The sequence below is a fragment of the Patiria miniata genome, unplaced genomic scaffold (genome assembly GCF_015706575.1).
Source record: "Patiria miniata isolate m_02_andy unplaced genomic scaffold, ASM1570657v1 HiC_scaffold_13, whole genome shotgun sequence".
Lineage (NCBI taxonomy): Eukaryota > Metazoa > Echinodermata > Asteroidea > Valvatida > Asterinidae > Patiria > Patiria miniata.
In genome coordinates, this window is record NW_024037051.1 from 9,046,276 (window position 1) to 9,069,078 (window position 22,803).

General features: G+C 38.6%; 1 protein-coding gene across 1 annotated transcript in view; it reads left to right on the forward strand.

Moving 5' to 3' along the window:
• Positions 1-22,803, forward strand: part of LOC119721204 (myosin light chain kinase, smooth muscle-like) — an 86,661-nt gene that overhangs the window by 8,377 nt on the left and 55,481 nt on the right. The window contains exon 4 of the mRNA XM_038191139.1: positions 16,427-16,783. Within this exon, the coding sequence (XP_038047067.1) occupies positions 16,427-16,783 (357 nt within the window). The remainder of the gene's footprint in view (positions 1-16,426; positions 16,784-22,803) is intronic.

Here is a 22,803-nt window from a genome sequence, read left to right on the forward strand (position 1 = left end):
GTGCATTTTCAAAGTATTTTCTAACAAAATTGGAAATGTTTCTCAGTCCAAGATTCATGTATTTTCAACATTTTTGCATTGACTGACCTTGATTGAGATAATATATGATAACAAAAAGTGGTTTCAGGATGCAACATTCCTTCCGAAATATCACCGGAAGTCTTTTTCAACATATGTTTGAGATTGAATAGTTGTGGTTTTCCTCGAAACCGGAAGCAGCCTTGAAGAAAATTACTTTCTTTTTATTAGTAGTGCGATGGATGAGCCATCAAAATACATTGAATACCAACATTCAACTATATAACCCACTTTTCCAATTGGAATGCTTATAACTTTTCAATGTAATCGACACTTACTTTCCTGTTTTAATAATGAAACCACATCTCATATATCTTAGAGCATCTCATATCTAAGAGCGTCACTTTCTATCCTTGCGACTTGATGTTTGTTTTCATTTTGAGTTTCAATTACTTTTCCATACAATCAACTTCCTCTACACCCCAAAGCTATTTATGTATCCTCTTATCATGTGCTTGTCAGCCAGATATACAGCCAATAAAAAAACATCTTCTTTGAGAGAATTTATCTATGTTCGATGTCCTTCACTCAAGAAGGATCTGAAATCCTTAAGTTAGAATGTTGTTTATGATGAGATAAGGATTAATTATATTGGTGGCAGGAAGGAAATGATAACGGCATACATGAATATGGCCAAGGAGCAAACTAGGCATTATGAGGTTCACATTTTGTCCTGTGCATGTTACATCTGATCTGACATCTCTGATTTTATAATTCGGATGCAGTCCTTAAAACTTCCACTATTTAAGCAGTCACAGACAGTCAAAATTCACTTCCACTTCCCGCAAGTGCTATACTTTTAACAAAGGCTAGTCACCAGCAGTCAGATCACATGTCAAGCAAGAACTTCCCTTTTAAAAATCCCCCAGAGCTACGAATGAGAAGAAAAGGGTGCAATTTATTTTATCGATCATCAAGACTTGATGAAACACAATTTAGGGAAGAAAATTCACATTTGGGAAAAACAAATGAAAAAGTAAAATTCCTCTAAGATTCGAAACCCGGAACCTGCAGCTTTCAGACTACCGATTTAAAAAAAAAAAAAAGAAGAAGAAAAAAGTAATGCAGCAGGCTATAGCGAAACCACGCTGAGCGCCGTGGAATATAAAGTATAAGAACTTAATCCGAATCAGGTGACATATTTATTCGTTCACGTGATGTGATTCGAGCATGCGTATTAGATCAATTACTTCACTGAGATGCAAAAAGAAAATTGCCCCTGGGCCTGGGCGGCTATTTAGGACCTCTAGAGTTGCCAATTAGAGTAGGAAACTGGGTCAGAGAGTACTAGAGGAAGAGTCTGTGTCAGTGAATAGGTCATAAGAAGCTGTAAATAATATGGGGCTTGGAATCTCCGCAGCAAGGGTGCGTGATATTTGTAAGTGTACATATTGAAGAAAGTCGTCAGAGACGTACATGTACATACCGGTACACTGTAGGTAAAAATCCGCAATTCTTTCTTGCTTTTCTGCAGTGGGCAACACCGGTACCTAATAAATGTAATTTTCACCAGGCCTGTAGCTGGGTTGGGGGAGGGGGGTGTCATTGAACAAACCCCCCTCCCCCCCCCCCCCAATTAGCCGTAGGGCCGTCCACATTTCCCTTGCAATTGATATTTTAGTTTTACTCAAAATATGCTGCATGTTATCTTTGGACAAAAGAATTCTATAGATGGTTTTTCAACAGGATATTTTTAGCAGAAGCTCCATCATGCGCTACTTATAGCCTATGTATTAGTTGTCACATTGCACGTCGCAGTATCATTATTCTGGTCTGTGCTGTAGTTGTAGCGATGCATGGCGTGGCTAGCGACCTGGTCTGGTCTCCATAGGATCTGTCCGAAAGGTCCACTATAAAACGAAGACATTTCCGTCATTTTTCGGGTACATGTAGTCTAAGGTGTGATGAAATAAAAACGACTATTGTATCTGTCATGAAATGAGTAGGCCTACAAAAGGTACTTTTGAGAGCTGTTTTTCAGGTCCTGTTTCGACCCGAATGTGCAATTTGTGCAAAAGTCGTCGTTGGGGGCAGCAAACAAATCGTAGTAAATCGTGACGTAATAAACAGGACTCCCGATGCAGCGTAGTATAAACGAGTCCTGTTTATTACGTCACGATTTACTATGTTTTGTTTGCTGCCCCCAACGACGACTTTTACACAAATTGCATTTCGGGTCGAAACTGGACCTGAAAAACAGCTCTCAAAAGTACCTTTTGTACTCATTTCATGAAAGACACAATAGTCGTTTTTATTTCATCACACCTTAGGCTACATATACCCCAAAAATGACGGAAATGTCATCAAGCATTCCACAACCTCTTTAACTAAACTCCACTGCGTTCATCTTACCCATAGTGCAATAATACCTTAGTAGGCACTAGTTATTTGCTAAGAGAAAAGAGTCTATGGGTAAGTACTTATTAGTAACATCAGCCCACAGTTTTAGGGCAAGGAGGAATCGTAAAAATCCTAACACCACATTGTCTATGGAAATGGAAGTCTACACAATGGCTCAGGATTTCTATCTGGATGAAATACGATTTTGTTTGAAGAGAATAAATATTGTATTCTGAGAAGTGACATATTTTATCTTCAAATTAAATGTCAGGCTAATCAAACAAATGCAGAAAAATCCACGATATTACAAGCAACATGCCATAAAATTACAACCTCGTGACCCTAAACTTTAATTTACAGGTATGTCAATTAACTTTTTTTGTAGTGTTCAAATTCTTCCGTGTGTTATTTATGGAACTGCCCTACATCTTTGTATAACATACAAGCAGGTTCCTGCGAGGTCGAGGTACTAAATTTTATAATTGAAGATAAATGTTCTTGTTTGCATTATTTCTGTCAAATATCACGGTAAACAACTTCATAATTCTTAGGTGGGTTTCTGAGAATCGGTGAGGCTAACTTTGACGTAGTTGTTGCGGGATTCAGTTGCTGACCCAAACAGGAATGCCCACGTGGAATTGGTATTGGTCAGTATGAGTAGACATTGCGTCAATGGTTCGTGGAACTGTTACTGTATCCCCAGTTAATTAAGTGGTTACTTATTTTATCTCGCTGTGCACATCTTGGAGGTTGCTACCTGCTGGGAAAGCAATGTTGATGGTATTTTTGTCACATGAGGTGTGGTGCCTTTCATAAGTACCATTTTTCTAATTTTTTTGGAGTACGTGCATGGTTTGAAGAACTATTTTTGATTTCTGTGTCACTAATTTTTTTTCCCAGCTGTCAATCTGGTTTGGAAATATTGGGAAATTACAAGAAAGTTTCAGAAAATATTGAGAAATTCTCAGAAAACAAAAATGTGTTCGTTAAAAACAAGATTTTAGTGAAAAGATGAACCATGCTCTTGAATAATTCTTAGTTTCTCAACGTGATCAACAATGCTTTTTATATGAAAGAAACAATTTTTTTTTAACGTACTAAGCCTGGTTATACGTTAAAATGTTTACATCCATTAGTTGGTACATCCTTTTATTTGTGTGCACTCATAACCCTGGCTGTTAACATCATGCTAAAATAGATTTCATATTCAAACCAATTTTATTGCCATTTGCATTAAGGGAATAAATATGTGCTTGGCCGGTTTTAAACAAGTACGTTTAAAACCGGCTAGGAGACTGGACGCTGATATTTGGCTCGGATCATTATCCCTGTCCAGACCCCTAGCCATTTTTAAACATACTTGTTTGAGACAGGCCAAGCACAATTCCCATTCATAAATACCTTTCGGTCAAAAAGTCAAAACAAGTTAAACATTCACAAGTTTCCAAGGATTTTTTTCATCGATTTACATCATATTTTTGTGAAACACCCCTTTTGCCATGTCTATGGTACATGTATGTGCCTCGCACTCGTATAGTGTTAAACTTGAATCTCCTTTTATGGACATTGGCGCGCCCGGGGCGTACTGCGCGATGGGGCGTACTGCGCGATGTGGCGCAGAACGCAGCGGTGCAGGAATAAAGTGTTTGAAACCAGTTGGGGTTTTATCAACCATTTAAAACCACTCACATGACAGGCTCTTGACCAATAGGAATGGGTAAACTGTCTTAGGTATTTATGAATAAAAGATTAAAGCAACAAAGTTGAGCATTTCAGGTTTTTTTGTTAGCCCGTATTCTTTTCTGCAAGTGATTGATTGACATCAATTTAATTTATGAGATTAGAAGTTGTCAAACTTCACACTCGTGTAGTCACTGCATCCTTTCCAGACACTTATGCTATCTAAATCTCCTCTTCAAAATTCCCATTCCATTCCTCGAAATCTGTAAAGCCTTGAGATTTTCCATCTGTTCCGATCGCGTCTCTTTTAGTTTTTGTTGCAGAAGTGAATGTATATTGCTAAATATGCACTTTTAATTTTCAGTTATTTTAATTTAAATTTTGTCAATATCTACACTGTACATGTGCATGTAATTGCAAAGGAAAATTCACATTGACAGGGCCTTCATTTAAAAGTTCAATTTAATATTTCAGCACCGTCTTAAATTGTACCCTGCAATAGGTGCATACATGTTCATGTTATTGAATTTTTTTTTTAATATTAAAATTCCTGTCCGGGTCATCTTGTCTGGAAAATTCTTCCTGATCATCTTTCAGAGAGTGTCCTCAAGCGTCCTTGCGCTTTCACATTATATTCATAATGTTTGGAGGGATCATGTTGCATTTTGTGGTCGTGAACCATGATTTTTATACATGTAAATAACTCAACAAAACACTTATGATCAATTCTATTGTGGTCTTTAGATTACTCGAGAAACCTTTTTAACTCATTAGTTCCTGAGCTGCCACAAAGCCCCCAGCCTGCTACTCCTTAAAGGTACAGAACATCATATGCAGCTATCCAAAAAGTAACTGACCAAATTATTGTTAAAAAGCTTACTTTGTTATAAAGATACATATAGCAATTGCACTAAACTCCCTGTGAAATTGTTCTTTCTGGCATGCTGTCATTGAAGAAAACAATAAAAGAAGACCATTTCTAAAGATGAGTCAAGCAACGCATTTTTGGAAATATGCGTTAGTGGTTGGTTTGTAATTGGGCAAATCTGTGAATGGGTGCATGCAAGCATTGACACGATACACATGCACGTGCGGTTGCTAGTATTCGTCGGTTCAGTGCGTGACATCGCGTACACGTAGTGCAATCGGCTGAACGAGAACGTGTTTCTGATTTCTGGCGCAGCTCAAATATGACTCGGCAACTTTTGAATTGAAATCGAGATCCTAGAATATTGTTTTCTCAGAATATACAGCATTCTCAGAGCTAAAACTTCATTAGGCTATAGGCCTAGTTGTTTAAAAGCACCCGTCCGTCTGTAGATTTTGAGCACTTTTGTTGTTTCAAACGAAACAAATGCACAAATGACAAATGAACTTCTCTACCTCTTAACTGTCCCAATCCACCCATACTCTATGGCTGTATGAATTCATCAAGGGGTAAAAAAAAATACTATGTAGTACAATGTAATACAAGTTATGGGTTAATTAAAACATGTTGGCTTCCACTGCAGCAGGGGATCAAGTCCGCATTCCAATGTAACTCTTGAGGTAATAACGTAGGTTCGTGATGGCCAACCATGTGATGGCCAACACATGCAATTAGTGCTGGTGGACATGTTGCAGATGTCAACTTGACCAACTGTAACTGCATGGAGTGATTCATCCTGTCTCAAGCTTTCATTCACCTTACAGTCGATGGGAGTCTGCGTCTGGAGATTTTGAAGGACTTGAGTTGAAATCAGAAATACTTTAATTTTCCGGAGGTTCGCAGGTTCAAATCCCACTTGGAACAATTTCTTTATTCAATCTTTTAAGCATGATATAGGCCTATATACAGGGTGGATCAAAAAACAAGAAACCGAGATATTATTGCTAATTGGAACAGAAGTAGGACACATGTGAATCAAAGGGAGATATCCTCTGTTAGGGTTGAATCTCCTCTTTAAAATGACACCCTGGTCATGTCATTACATTCACGGTTAACTGAGCAGTGACCAATTTTATGAAAGGGTCTATTTAGAGAATTGCGCCACTTTTCAATTGTGGTTTTTGTGGTGTCATTTGTCACAGAGTGAAAGGCTATGGTTGCCAATCAAGGCAGGTGGGTAAAAAAAGAAACTTCACCATGAAAAGTGGCCCAATTCTCTAAATAAACCCTTTCATAAAATTTGCCACTGCTCAGTCAACCGTGAATGTAATGACATGACCAGGGTGTCATTTTAAAGAGGAGATTCAATCCTAACAGAGGATATCTCCCTTTGATTCACATGTGCCCTACTTCTGTTCCAATTAGCAATAATATCTCGGTTTCGTTTTTTTTTATCCACCCTGTATATGCACCTAGTCAGTTTCACTTTGTGCTTTATTTTTTGATTTGTTTTAATTTGGATAAAAAGAGAGAAAAATTTAAATGAGCAAATGACATTCCTTACATAGAAACGTACACGTGAAATCTTAACTTCAAAAGACTTCAAAAAATATCTTGGAGGACATTATTTGAAGAAAAAAGAAATTATTTTTTTTAACAAAATGGTAAATATATATTAGTTAAGGTTTTTCTTCCCAAAGTGACATCAATAATGAGTTGAAATTACCACTCAGCAACAATTTTGTGTACACACACCCAGGTCAGTGAGAATTTTACAAATAGAAATTGCCAATCACTCTTCCTGATACCTCAGCAAATTTGTATCCACTTGACCTCTGTAAAAATTTATCACTTGTGAAAACTCTCTTCCAAGTCACCAGCTGATGAATGGTCAAAGGGTCAGTCTTGACATTCCCCTTATAATGGGGCCGCAATAAGTGAACGAACGTCTCGTCAACTCTGGACAGAGTACCGGTACTGGACTATATATACTTATGGTCTTCAATTGATGCTTACCCTGCAGTAATAGTACCATAACTTTGGAGTGTTTGTTTATCTTCTGAGAAAGGAATTCATGACTGATATGATAGAGGAAACTGTGGGTTTTTTTTGAATGGCGGAATCCAAATTTGTCAACTGTGGATCTCTGCCTGCTTTGGTGACAGGTGTAGTCTTGCATACATGTGGGTGAAACTTCCGAATACCTAAAAACACAAACTTGAAAACCCTTTTACTCCCATCAAAGCTTAAAGGGAATGTACAACATTTGCTTTTGCTGTAATTTTTGGAAATAAATGGATTTGGAGGAATTGTATGTTATAGCAAATATTGTTACACTGACTTGTTTCACGTTTTGGGTTTGTAGATGCTGGAAAAACTAAGAAAACCAATCATGTTCTTGTAGTCATGTTCCCTGACCCCACTTAAGATGAAACGGAGCAATTTATAGATGTTGGGGAATTATAAGGTCAGAGAATCAGTCTAGCTGGCTTGTCCCCCTTCACAGGTGTGTAATCAATTGCAAAGAAAATGCGGAATAACTACATGTAAATATGAAAAATTAGGAGCAGTTTTTGAAAAAAAAGCTAGTCGGCCGACCAGCACTGGAGATTGATACAAAAATACCACTTTACCTAAAAATGTCAGCACACCAGGAGCCGTGATTGTACGGGATGCTTTAGACTGTCATTCCCTCACAGTTCAGTAAAGAGTTTTGTGATAATTCGATCACTTTATTTTTTGATGCTTGCAAATGTTGTATCTCCCCTTTAATCTGATTACCCAAGAGCCCAAGAACCCAGTCCTCTTCACAACCATCAAAGCTATTACCCAGGTATCATGTCGCTTTACCCAATTCATTGATACCCCAAGAGCCCACAACCCAGCCCTTTTCACGCCCATCACAGCTAATCTGATTACCCAGTTAACAATAATCACTTTTCCCACTTCATAACCCCCAAAAGCCCACACACCTGGCCCCTTTTACACCCAGTACCCATCAAAGCTAATCTGATTACCCAGTCAGTCATGTCACTTCACCCACTTCATTGACGCCCCAAAGGCCCAAGAACCAGCCCTCTTCACACCCATCAAAGCTAATCTGATTTACCCAATCAATCATGTGATACCCCTAAGCCCATAACCCAATCACTTTTCACACCCTTCTGGGTATATCTGGTTACACTCTCAACCCAATGGAGCTATTAAAAAGGATCATTGCTCCATGCTTGACCATGTTCAGTTTATGAGTTTATACATGTATACCCAAATGTCAAGCGAGACTTGTATTCCCTGTTGAACATCATCCTGGGCGCAGTATCAGCTGAAATGGGTGTTTTTATAACGTGTCACTGTCAGGGCCTTTGTGGATCCCAAGCATGGGAAGACCACAATTGTGGCAGATATCTGAATTAAACAGGATCTTGGTGTCATCTGCTGCCATAGAGGCAAATTGTTGCTAAATCTTTTGACAGATGCTGTACTGTCCTACTGAGGAGACAGTGGATTTATTGTACCTTCCAGTGATAATGTTTCCATTTGCTCATAGAGACCGTTATACATACATGTGTATGTATGTACATGTTTTGCTGAACAAGTAACAAATAGACTTCAGACAGATAATTTATGAAAAAAATTGCTTATTTTCCCAACTCATGTTTATTTTTTAGTATGATGTTGGGTAGTTATCTTGCTGAACTGCATTATCTTAATTATTTTACATTTCAACTTTTGCAAATGAGTGATATTTCTATTTCAGCCTTTCGTTACTAGAAAGAAGACACATCACTTTTTGAAGGACTTTAATTTCCCCTTGGTACTTGGTATTCCCGATAATCATCTGAATCACATCCAAAACATTCCAGCATGAAATGCTGGCGTGTCAAATTAATCCTCAATTAATGTTCCTTTCGCATTCTGCATACATGGCTAAGTCACCAACCGTGTACTGCACGCAAGGACCCCGCAAGGTCACTTCCTTATGCGGCATAAAGGACGCCTGGCGCAGGCAGTGCCATTGCACTTGTTGATAAGTAATTAATTCTGATGTCATCTCCAGTTACTTGCTTGCCAGGGATTGTCTGCAAATTTTAATCTCAAATGCCGACAGGATGTTTGACAAACTTGGAATGGAAAAATCACTATTGGTCGAAATTTGTGCATGCATGTAATTATGGTCTCTTCCAGGAAAAGTACTGAAAAAAAAGCAATGCTTGCAAAGTTTAGCGTTTTTATACAGATTTATTTTCCAGTACCCAATTATTATGGTAGCCAACTTCCCAATCACCACTGAAAATTTCTTGCTATTCATTCAAGTGCATGGCTGTAGGTTATTGATCACAAAAACTATATTGTATTTCCACTTTTTAAAAACTTTAAATAACACCTTTTCATATTTACATGTAACGTTGTTAATATTCTTATACAAAAGCCTGACTCAGGTTGAATTTTTTGTTAAAATTGGGTTCTGAAAAATAAGCTGCCAAAATAATTTGAACACTTCAGCGTGGTTCAACCTTAACTTTTTTTTCACTTGCGAGCCTTTTTTTCACTAGCGAGCCGGGCTCTTAACTAGCCCGAAGGCATTTTCACTAGCCTGCATGTTTTTTTCTTTTATAGAGTGTCTCATGTACATGTACTCTTATAGAGTGGGGCAAACTTGTCAATATTTTTTAAAAAGAGATCTAATTAATTTAACCTTAAACAGTTAATAACATTAATCACAATTTGATACAGGTTTGCTTTCTGAATTTAATGATTTATTTTTTCCTGTCCTTTCATCTTTGCCGTAGCCCAATAATTTGACTTGGAATACGGTAGTTTGGCTAGCCCGCCGCTGTTTTGACTAGCTGTTTTGACTAGCAATTAAATTAAAAAAACCTGACCCCTTCTAAAACAAGGAGAGAAATAATTGGCCCTTTGAGGGCAGTCACACTCAGTTGACTGCTATATGCTGTCATATTTTGAGTAACCATAACAACCCCTGCAGTTCCTCAACTTTGTTGTCAAGCTTCTTCTAAGCTATTAATAATTATGGTTTTGACAAACCCTTTATCACCAAGCCTCATCACCAGTCCAATGATTTTCAGATTTATTTTGGAAGATTTTTGGTAGTGCCATGTAGATTTCACTGCAGGGCTAAGTTATCACTGCTAACTAAAAATAATAAGTGCCCAAAGAGGAAAGACATGGACAAATTATGATTCTGCCAACACAGGGGTGAAAAGTTCAAGTTGTAGCACTGAAATATGGTATCGTGGAGGTTGCAAGTTCAAATCGATATTAGGTCAGCTGTCTTTAATGACATGTAGGAGTATTAATAAAAATTGGAAACTGATCTACCGATTTAATGAGAAAAACCTTTCTCAAAGTGAAGGGATGGTACCAAATACCCTGTGACATTATTCTGTCTCAAAATGGTATCATCATTCGGAAGAAAACAATCATTGAAGCATATTAGCAACGGGATCCAGTTAGAAGACCTGAAAAAGTGTGCACGTGTTTTCTCTGTTTTCTCAAATGTACTTTGCCAATGAGCTAAAACTTCCACATGGTAGTTATTACATGTACTCTACTATGTACAGTCCTTCTGATTTGAAAATCACAGGTGCGTGGAAAAACGCACACCTGGATTTTTCTAGGCGTGTGATTTTTCTAGGTGTGTGATTCTGTGGTCCAAGCTGGGACTGAACAATCTGGTATTTTTTTCCATAATATTGTTCTTGGTTTACAATAAAGCCGTTTTCTCTTCACCGCCGTACTTTATTTTTCACATATTATGAAGTGTAATTATGCCGTAAATGTATGCCGAGGTGTGCGGTACTGAGGGATTCAGGCGTGCAATTATTCCCACTTCTCAGGAAGCATTTAGGCGTGTGATGGCGTGGGGGTGTGATCGCACGCCTCAAAACAGAAGGACTGTATGTACTTTGCGATTTTGAGCAATTTTGTTGCTTCAAAAGGGAAAAAAGCATGCAATGCAAATGATCCAAAGTACCTTTAATTGACCAGTATCAATAACATAGACTGTCTCAGTAATTAGGCCAGTTATAAAAAATTACCGTCACAGAAAAAGTTATAATGATTGCAACAACCCGTTTCCCAGAACTGATTCCTACCGTATCTCAAAATGCCATCTCGATCTACATGTAGGTTTACTGGGCAAAGCTAAATGTGAAACATTTTTATTTCCCAATTTGGAAAATCTGACACCGGTAGGGCCTACTATCATTTTCAGAAAAATTGATCACATGATGTTTTGCATCAGATTGGAATTTCTGAAATTTTGTAATCATACAATCTACAATTTACACGTGGCATGCTTGCGGCTTGACCACACAAGATTTCACCGAAATGGAGACCATATTGAACAAACAACGTATGATGGGATCCAGATTTTTGTGGTAAATCAACGGGAGTTACAGATGGTTAACACCGATCGTAAAACGGCTGAGGCATGTGGAGCATGTGTACTTGGGCTGGGATGGAACAAATTGAGGCGGACAATGGGTAAAGGATGCTGTGAGGAGGATCGGTGACCGCTGAACAGGGTACCGGGGAGGATTGAGGGGTTGCAATGACCATGAAGACGATGAAGTGCATTCAAGTACAACAAATATTTCCGTGCTTAAGAAATACAGACAGTGAGTGAACAGTTGGCCCAATTTTTTCTCTTGGACAGTAGTCAATGACCAAGATTTAAAAATCTTCTAGGAAATTGGGAGATTTTTCTTTGAGGTTACAGAGAATTTCTCTGGGAGATGGTATTCTCTTGGGGGGGGGGGGGGACTGAGGGAAAAATCCACCATCCAACCCTCCCCCTCCCCCTCCCCCTTCCTGAATCATGCCTGAAATATCAAAAATTCAGTATCAGTTATCTTTGTCTGAACTTCTCATAAAGTCTTTACTTCAAAATATTCATTTACTGAAAAGTAGCATAGGTCTGTATTTTTCACAGGAGCAATCAAACAGCTAAACTCAAGTAACAACTAAATTTTGTGAGTTGACTAAGAAAGTAATTGAAAGGGAATGTACAACATTTGCTTTTGCTGCAATTTTCAGAAATAAATGGATTTGGAGGATTAGTATGTTTATAGCAAATATTGTTAAACTGACTTGTTCACGTTTTGGGCTTGTGAAAAACCAAGAAAACCAATCATGTTTTTGTAGTCTGGTTCCCTGACCCCACTTAAGGTTAAACGGAGAAATGTAAAGGCTTTGGGGAATTGTAAGGTCAAAGAATCACTCTTGCAGGCTTGTTCCCCCTCACAGGTGTGTAATCAATTGCAAAGAAAATGCGGAATAACTAAATATGAAAAATTAGGAGCAGTTTTGGAAAAAAGCCAGTTTTTTTCCAACGCTAGTCGGCCGACCAGCGTTGGAAAAATACAATTTTTCTTGAAAATGTCAGCACACCAGGAGCCACCATTTCACAGGATGCTTTAGACTGTCAATCCCTAACAATTCAGTAAGGTATTTCGTGATAATTTGATCATTTCGTTTTTTTGATGTTTGCAAATGTTGTATCTTCCCTTTAAATATGGCATTAAACAATAGTAGTTTAAACATGCCAAACATCAATCATTACAAAATTCCAAGTCTAGATATTAACCCTAGGTAGATATATAACACAAGCCAAATATCATACTGGTACATCCTCATCAATATTTTACAACTCAAAACTATTTTCTGCGTAACATGAACAGCAGGTATCTAATGTTGGGTATTTAACAACCAGCATGATATAGGATAGAGGTTTCTCAAACATCCAAGTTTTTCTTACGCACTTGGCACAATTGGAGCTGCAATTTTTTGAAGTCACATATCAGTGATGTCACATTCAATTGCATATCTGGCGTTGATGCTTTCCATGTACATGTACATGTATCGATCATTGAGGTACATGTACATGCATTGGTATGTACTTGTACTTGTACTAGAGATAGAAGTTGCATTTAGATGTAATATCTTCCTAACTTATCAAAACGTAACTAGTACCATAGAATTTTTTTATGATTAGGTTTCATATTTTAAGTTTGAGTATTATGATATAAACTGAGAGCATACCAAGTCCCGTTCATATGTAAAATGAAATGCAGATCAGGTTAGTGAGTGGAGTCGTCATTCAACCTCCTATGTAGCCTTTAGTCTAGGTGCGAAAAAGTCAAGGCAGGAAAAAAGACCAGTCGAGTGGTGAAGCCATGAGCGCCTTTACCATCTCGTGGAGCTATTCATTTTTTCAAGTAAATTGAATCATGCACGTATGTGGATATATGAACCAATCACCACGAACAAGCCATTTTTAAGGTGATGACACGCGCGCGTGCCCTCAAGCGAGCACGCCACACGCGTTCTAAAAAAAAAAAATGCGCATGCATTCACAACATGTCATGCATTATGCATGAAAATTTGTCTACCAAATCGGTAGACAAATGTAAAGAAAAACATAAGCGCTCTCCACGAGTTGGTAAAGTCCTTGCGGCTTTGCCACGGTGCTAGTCGTTTTACGTGCCAGCATCTGGGGTGCGTAACGTGTATGGATAAGCGCGTGGGACTTGACTAAAGGCTACCTCCCATGCGACTCTAGTTCCTGCCTGGCACACCAGGATGGACTTGGTTTTTACAGGTACTACAGGTACTTGATGATGTGGGCTTTCCCCAAAGATTCAACCCTCCTCCCACATTCAAAATTCAACCTTTTCTTTTGCGGTCTTTTTGTCAAAGAAGAAACATGATGTACATCACGCATGCTTTAAGGATCCAGGAGTGAGCTTTGTCAGGATTTTTTGTGATTTCAGGATTTTGTTGTCATGTTTTTTCCTAATTTCAGGCTTTTAAAAAAAGTCCCTTTTGAAATTTGGAATTAATGTTTTACCTTGAAGGTGTTTTTACCTAACAAAGTTGATGTAGAACAAAAGGAAAATTTAGCGGTACATGCAATGTATACCAACTAATAACATAGACCCTTTGTTGGTCTGCCAATTATGTCATGGATTTTTCATTTTCTTCCAATCTTATCCCTGGGTCCTTAAACTGTTGACAGTGGCTTTGAATGAATTCATAAATTTTTATTTACATGTATAGTTTTATACACGTGTAATTTAATGTTGATTTTGTTGTTATTAGTTGCCCCTCTTTTGTATGCACATCATGCGTACAGTCTGAGTAAATACGATGCTGACTGGATATTTCCTGTTGTATCGGGAGATATTTTGATGTTAGAATGGAATGCTTCCATCATGTACATCTGTTCCAGTCGGTGTGTTATTGGCCGGTTGGTTGCCAATAAACTCCAGCCGTGCTTCCGACAAAATCGTGTGCTAGAAATAGCGATGTCCGCTGAGTCTTTATGCTATGCACGTGCCTCGGCATTTAGTCAAAACATATCTGGATGAGAACCAGAGTTTAAAGTTGTTGTCCCCATGCTATTTTTTAGCTTCGACCCAAAAATAGATTTTGTTTTTATATTGCCATTTTTCTAGCAGTGCAAAAGTTAGTTACTTTTAAAAATTATTTATTTAAAAATTTGCTAAAGTTACTTATAGAAAGTAATACTTTCTCCTATTACTTAGATTCGTAATTCCGAATTCACACTTTATTAAAGATTCGTCGTTCCAAATCCACACCTTGTGACCAGTGTAAGAGATTCGTAGTATCCGAATACACACTTTTAACAATAGTGTGACGTCATAGCAGTGGTTTAAATACAGCAGGATTCATGACTAGCGCCCAACAGCTCGATTTTTGAGAGTCAAAATTCTGACCCCCGAAATTCATTTAAATTTTTGAAGGATGGTTGTGTGAACGTTTACATTCTACTTTTTAATGCTCTTTCCAATGAACATCATTATGTTTAAAATGCATTTTGTAGCTTAATTGGGTGCATTCCAGGACGTAATGTCCCTCTAAATTGTGAAGAAAAAGCATCAGACAAAAATATTTGTTCAGTTGTGACTCGCTTTTAGATTGTGGAAGCTTGGAAGTGTTTTTGGCGCTCTTTATTGTTGAAAAAGGAAAAGCAAAATTAAGTCTACTCATGACAAATATTGGTGTAGAAATTTTTTTTTCTACTTTTTATATTGTATTAAATTTGAGTGTTGAGCACAAGTATTAATTGAAATTGCTTGCAAGAGTTGTGCTGTGCTCTGTTTATTTAAGAGTTGATTGATAACATTTATTGAGTTGTACTTTGGAATCAGTCTTTGCCTTTTGAGAATCTAGAAATGATAATTTTGATATGAAAGTGTGATTGTGGATGATAAATGTCCATCTTTATATGCCGTGTATTATTAATGATTTCTCTAAAAAACAATTTGAAATGCTAGGATCAATGCATTATGATAACATGCTTGTCAACATAAGGGATTTTATCATAAAAGGAATGTTAAATGTATGATTAATTCTCTTAGCATTGATAGAAGTTTCCCCTTGATGCAAACATTCTCATTTTTTTAAAGTGTGTTATTTGCTTGATGCCAGTAGAGGTCTTTACAATACCAGTTAATTATCTGTTCCTCAGTTTTGAATACTGTTATTCTCTTGAGGACAGACATAGTACATGCACTGTCTGAAACGTTGAGATCTTTCTCCAACCAGTTCTGTCCAGAACCAACACTTCTTCAACAAAGAGATTAATTCATCAGTCCTGTTTTGAGGCGTGCGATCACACCCCCACGCCATCACACGCCTAAATGCTTCCTGAGAAGTGCGAATAATTGCACGCCTGAATCCCTCAGTACCGCACACCTCGGCATACATTTACGGCATAATTATACTTCATAATTTGTGAAAAATAAAGTCAATGAAGAGAAAACGGCTTTATTGTAAACCAAGATGAATATTATGGAAACAAATACCAGATTGTTCAGTACCAGCTTGGACCACAGAATCACACACCTAGAAAAATCACACGCCTAGAAAAATCACATGCCTAGAAAAATCCAGGTGTGCGTTTTTCCACACACCTGTGATTTTCAAATCAGAAGCACTTATTTATGTTACAGGGGTGGGGTTTTTCTGGATTTTTCCAGAGTCCAGGTTTAAAAAAAAAAAAAATCTGATTGAGGAGTTTTCTTTTTGGATAAAAGGTGTTTATGACAGAAATGGAAAGGGCTGTTATTGGAGTGGCATTTAAAGGGAAATAGTTACAGCTCTGCCAAATATATTTGGTGGATTATTTTTATGGAAAGAATGCTGCATCCTGACGTCACTTTTTTTCATCATATATCTCAATGAAGATCAGTCATTGCAAAAATATTGGAAAGACATGAATCTGGGACTGAGAAACATTTCAAATGTTGTTAGGAAATACTTCTGGACTCTCAATTGACTTTGTACACAACCGATGAAGTGGTGTCTGGATACAACATTCTTGCCCTTTTTATTTTCCCCCAATCCTACCCCTGATGTTTCATGGTGTAACTATTATTTGTAAATTTCTATTTTCTTGATTTCATTAAACAGACACACCCTTCAGATCAACCCTACATATCCTGAAGACACCGGTATCTACACAGCTCAGGCATTTAACCGTTCTTGGGTCAGACTTTCTCATGCCAGATTGACGGTGGAAGAAATCTTCACAGACGATGAGCTAAACGGTGTGCCTGAATCTTTCCTTGAAGACCTAAATGCAGAAAACGGCAGTGAAGATGAAGACTCATCAGGTGATGTAGACGTAGTGAAAGGTCACGAGGTCAAAGTTCAGGGGTCACAGGAGATTGCCAAGATGTTGAAGAAGAGGATCAGGATTAAGCCGGGGGATACCGCCCTGCTGGAGTGTTGCTGTGACACATCAAAGTCAAACGTCAAAGTCAAATGGTAAGGTAGAAAAAAAAAAGTTGATGGCTTTTGGGAGGAAACTAGTTTTGATACTGTTGGTGATAGTAGTCATTAGGGAATAGCTCTCCTGAAGACGGTCAGAGCATACTGACCGGAACGTCGAGTTTATACCTCTGGTTCTTTTTCAGAACCATTCTCTTAGTTGAGAAATTATTCGCACATGGTGTTTCCGCAAACCTTTCATTATTTAGTATCTCCACCATGCAAAGCCTCTAATCTTACTTAAAAATGTTGAAACAAAAAGTTGATGGCTTTTGGATGAAATTAGTTTTGATACTGTTGGTGATAGTAGTCATTAGGGAATAGATACATGTATGAGCTTGGTCGGTTTTAAACAAGTACGTTTAAAACTGACTAGAGGGCTCCGCCTGCACCTGCAACGCTTCGCAACTCGAGTTACGACATGTAACACGTCGCAACTTGCGATGCGTCATATCGTCCATTTCACGAAAGTTGCGATGTGTTGAACGCGTCGTAAGTTCCTTGACAACGGCTTAAAACACGTCGCAAGTTACGACGTGTCTAGTGGTCATCGCAAAATAAGAAGAATCCCTTTCTTAGCCAGTTTAATGCCATAAACATTACAAAACGAGAATATAATACCGAGGCAATGTGTGTAAAGTTGTAAATAGAAAATTCATTGAATAATTATGAATTACACTGGAATATTGCAGTTGAAAGTTCAAAGTAGCTATTCACTCCACTGAGAGCTTGTTTTCCTTCAAAATAGCATCGCACGGCCGCCATTTTGTTTTACGTTTTAACAAATGTCAAGCTGAGATCCGACGACTCATTGTTGAATATCAGACGACTATTTACTGTATGCTGACTAAAGACATAAAACAGTCATCGAGTTGTGCTATGAATACACCTACGACACGTCGCAGGACGCGTCGCAGCTGCGACACATCGTAGAGATGCGACGCGTTGCAGCGCTGCGATGCATCATAAGTTACGATGAGTTTGATGAAATCGGGTGCTGGACGCGGATAATGGCCTGAGCCAAAGGTGAGGGTCATTATCCACGTCCAGGCCCCTAGCCGGTTTTAAATGATTTGGTGCAACCATTTTACTTCATGTTATGTGAAACACCCCTCTCGCCATGTCTATGGTATGTGCCTCGCATGTAGTCCTTAACATCTCCTTATATGGAGATGGGCACGCGCGCATCGTACTGTGAGATGTGGTGCAGAACGCAGAGGTGTTTTATCAGCAGTTTAAAACTACCCATGTGACGGGCTCTTGACCAATAGGAATGGGTTAACTGTCTTAGGTATTTATGAATGATCAGTTTTATCTTCTTAAACTCTGATTGACTCCTATGATTAAAAAAAAATTGAAGATGCACTGACTATGCACTTTAAATGTGTTCTGTTTTAACAAAAAAATGAAAAGTTATCGCTTCATTTTTGGCATATCTGCGACACACCAAAAAAACCTTTTTAGTTTGGGTTGCGTTTGCGCGCATGTATATATATCCACCCTGTGATTAGACTGGTTCCTGGGCCTGGTCCCTATATTATTGACACTAATAGGGGCCAAGAACCAGTCTTCCCTGCGAGAACTGAATTCTTCTTGAGCCACAAATAATTCGAAAATCTGGAAAGTAGTTATGTCTTAGCTAAATGTAAGCAGATATTATTCATTCAATGTCTCATTCAAAATTGAATTACTTAGAAAAAAATAGAAGTTAATTACATGTATATTTCAGGTTCAAACTTAAAATTGGACGGACAGTGCATCTTTAATTATTGAATATGATTATTGGATTGAAAATATGAAGTTTTAGTTTTTTTCCATTTTTTCTCACTTTATTGGTTTTCCAGATTCAGAAGTAGGCCTGCACTATTAACAAAACCGTATGGTGTATTCAATATATTCCAGCCCGGCAGATTTTAAACTGGTCCACTTTCCGATAATCTATCTGTGGATCTTGGAAGTGTTTAACAATTCCACAATCCAGACTGATGCAAGGCCCCATTATTTCACAGCCAGCTTATCCTCTTCAAAACTTTCCTCCCGTTTTCTATTATTAAGTGCCACTTTAACTCACATACAAAACCCATTTCCTGTGCCATTGACATTCCAAGGTGTAGTGTCTGTCTGACTTGGTCAATAGCGTTGATAATGAACTGAATGGGACATTATTGAGCTTATCAGAAATATTTGGTCCGTCTTTGACATGGTGGCAGATGTTCAGATGATCAGGAGTGATGAACGACAAATTGGAGGGGGCAGGAGCAGCCATGAATGATGGTCAGACAGGATTAGTGATGGGCCTGCTGTTTCATGTCAGCCATTTTAATATTGTGGCTGTGCTTGAAGTGTGCACGTAGGCTGGTGCAGAAACCATATGAGTTATCAGACAGAAGCCTGATCATGAGTGCACTCATTGTTTTATGGCATTGTCTAAATTAAAGTGAGTTGATTTGTCTGCAGTCGGAATGCCAAAGCAAAGCCTCCTCCACGATTCCTGAAAAAAGCAGCTTAGTCTTTTGAAGTCTGTCACAAGCCAATGTAGCTCATCAGGCCGGCGTTTATCTCCGGTTTTCTAGGCATGAAATGTCTGAGGATATTTCCATTTCCCCCCCCCCCCCCCCCATGGGATGCGAGTCCATGGCAGGTTACTCCCCAGCTAATGCCACTGGTACCCATTTATATTCCTGGGTGGAGAGAGGCAAGTGGGGGTGAAGTGGCTTGCCCAAGGACACACATTATGGCCAGCAGCTGGATTCAAACCCCTGACCATCTGATCACAAGTCACAAACCATAACCACTAGGCCACACTCTCCCTACCTTAGTCTTGTGATTTTTCTAATTTTATTGTATCATTGAAAACCCTTGATTACAAATGATATACATTGCACAAATAGGCATAACTCAATGCTCTATGTTTAACCTGTTAAAACTACCAGAATCTGCCAGTTTAAAGATATAGTCCATCATTTGTAATTTGTGCATTTTGTTCGTTTGAAGCAACAAACGTCCTCAAAATCTAAAGAAAGATATTGAACAACTAACCTGATGAAGTTTCAGCTCAGCTTCAGCTGTATATTCCGAGAAAAACAGCATTCTAGGATCTTGATTTCAAATCAAAAGTTGCTGAATCATGTTTTGAATTGAGCCTGAATTCAGCGTCCAAGACACGTTCTCAATGAGCCGATTGCTGCTACGCGATGTCGCGCACTGATTTGACGAATTATAGCAATTATGTGCGTCATGCCAACGCCTGCGCGCTTGGCTGCAAAACAAAACGAACTACTAATTTAAATTTCCAACGGTGCGTCTTAAGAAGCACCGTTGGAAAGGCCTTCTTTTGTTGATTTCTTCAAAATGACAGCTTTCCAGAAAGAATAATTTCACAGGGAGTTTAGTTCCCTTACTATCTTTCAACCAAGTATGTTTTTCAACAAGAATTACGCCAGTTACTTTTTGGATAGCTGCAAATGATGGACTCCAGCTTTAAGGCAGCGAGCTCCTTGGTCAAATACATTACAATGAATTAAAGATGTGATAAACGATAGAGTTTGGAGATCATACCGTACACCACTGGCATAGCTCCTCTGTGAAGAAGTTTGGTTCTGAAAAGAACCGGAGGTGAGAAAAGACTGATCCATCATCATGCCTCACCCTCTGTGCAAGTGGGCAACCAATACACGTCCATCTCTCCAATGTCGCTGTTCAAGCAGTGCGCGTCATACACGCACGCGCACACGCATGTCAAACTTTTTTGTCTGACATTTATCGCGGCTCTGATTGGTCAAAGTACCATTGGGTTCGGCTTAATGGATTGTTCATGACATTTCGGACATTGTACTCAGGACATGTCATCCTCGGGAGAATGCTGTATTAAAATCACTCCCTCTCTTAGTGACAACATATAGGGACAGATACCCTATCTGTCAAAATCTATAAGGTGACAGGTTTTACCAGTTCTGTAAATTGACCGCGGTAGAATCGTGTTAGAAACGCGTCAACGCAGCTTGTGAAACATTGTCCAATTACATGATATACAAGTGTACGCAGAATGCGCAAAATCTGAGACAAACAAAACTTAGTGTACAAAAACTCCATAGGGTTGTCTAAGGGGCGTGGCTAACTCACAAACGGCGATAGGTCAATTGGGCTGATATTGGTACAATTGACAGGCTGTGGTAGTTTTGTTAACTGAGGGTACCATGCCTTGACTGACATTGCTATATGGTGGGTCAGCACTGGTGAGTGCCTGTCAATGATGGATTTAGTTCAGTAGCAATGAAAGCACAAAAGGTTCACTCATGCATATCCCGGCAAAACAAAGGCATTGCCCTCTAAGATGGCTGCTGTGCAAGTTGTAGGAGTATGCAAGGTCACTCTATCTATCAAAACAGCTTGGTTTGACAGTTTTTTGGTTTAATCAATGGTTGTTCTGGCAGTTGGTGACCAGCCTGTATATATGCTGTGGTAGGGGCAGTGGATAAATTTTTTGAGCAGTTTGGATGTTTGGAGCTGTAAACAAGAGGTTCTAAATAAAGGTTCAAGTCCCATCCCAGGCTTGTTCTGGTATGTTCCCATTGGCCTACTTCTACTGGACTGGAAGCTAATAAAGCCATTGCGATTGACTAACCATATAGCAGTAAAGTTCAAAATAAACTTGAGATGTTTCTGGTGATGGATTCTCTGAGCCATTTGATGCTTGTAGAAATAGAATAAAATGGACGCAGCAGATGTACCGGTATGACTTGGTGAACATTCCTTATGTTCGTGTAGATGAATGATTTGATGCTGTGTGTGCAGTATGTGTGATGCATGCATAATCTTGTAAACCATGTGTCACGACAGAATGTTCTTGAGTCGCAGATGAGAATGGATGAGAAAGACATCATCATAGTCTCCCAAAACAACATCATCTGTAAAGCATTAATTGGCCATGTTCCAAGGATTGTCTTTAAGGATCGCTTCTTCCATCAAGTTTGTATATTAGTCCATTGACGATGATGTGGCGTGCCATTTGGTATCACATGCGGATGGTGGTTTTTCGTTCTCTCTGCCTCCACCAATTAATCTATCTTAAGTTGAAGTTTGTTTTGGTATGATGATTTGGTTACCTGTGTTCAGAATTGTACCTGAATGATGAGCAGTGTTTGGACAAAAACATTTGTGAACACACGCATGTTTACATTACAAACCTAGTGTGGACATTCCATTGCTTTCGTGTAGTTAAGAAAAACCAGTGAAAAAAACTCATTTTTCTCAAACTGTGAAAAACTCTTTCAACCCAATTTTTTTTCTATGATTCCCTTAAGTGTTTCTCTTCATTCTGCCACGGATACACCTAACCCAAAAATGCCTCTAAACCTATTTTCCAGAAATGGGGAAACACTGTGTGGACTTGCCCAAGTCCACACAACGTCGCTGCTACCTGGTTGATGTGGACCTCTTTTGTCTGGAAGTCCACACAGTGAATGTAATGCCTACCCAGTTGGGAGGAAAGTTCACAGAGACTTGTTATACAATGTAGTTGAATTAAGTTGGATTTTTTTTTTTTTTTTTAAGGCTTCATGTTACAAGTGCATATTCTGAAAATTACTTAAAACGTTAATGCAGTGCTCATTGCTTCATTATATTCTACTCTTTTGTGGCATGCTTACATGTATAACCCTAACGGTCCGAAATCCTCAAATTTTAACATGCTTTTTCACACATGGTTAAAATTGATAACACTAACTCCCTATACCAATGGTAGGGAGTTAGTGTTATCAATTTTAGTATTTTGTTCTGTGTCAATAAATTTAGAATTAGGTCAAGCTAATTACCACATGTTAATAATGCTTGTGCTGACTCTATCGGGCAAGTATGCCTGCATGTAGTTATGACTCGAATGAAATATAAATACCAGCTCTGAATACCGGACATTTACATCATGTATGTATCTAGCACACATGGTGTAATCATTTACATGTAGTCCTGTCGTACATATTCATGTTTGTGTTACATTACGGTGAGCTCGAAACCGCTCC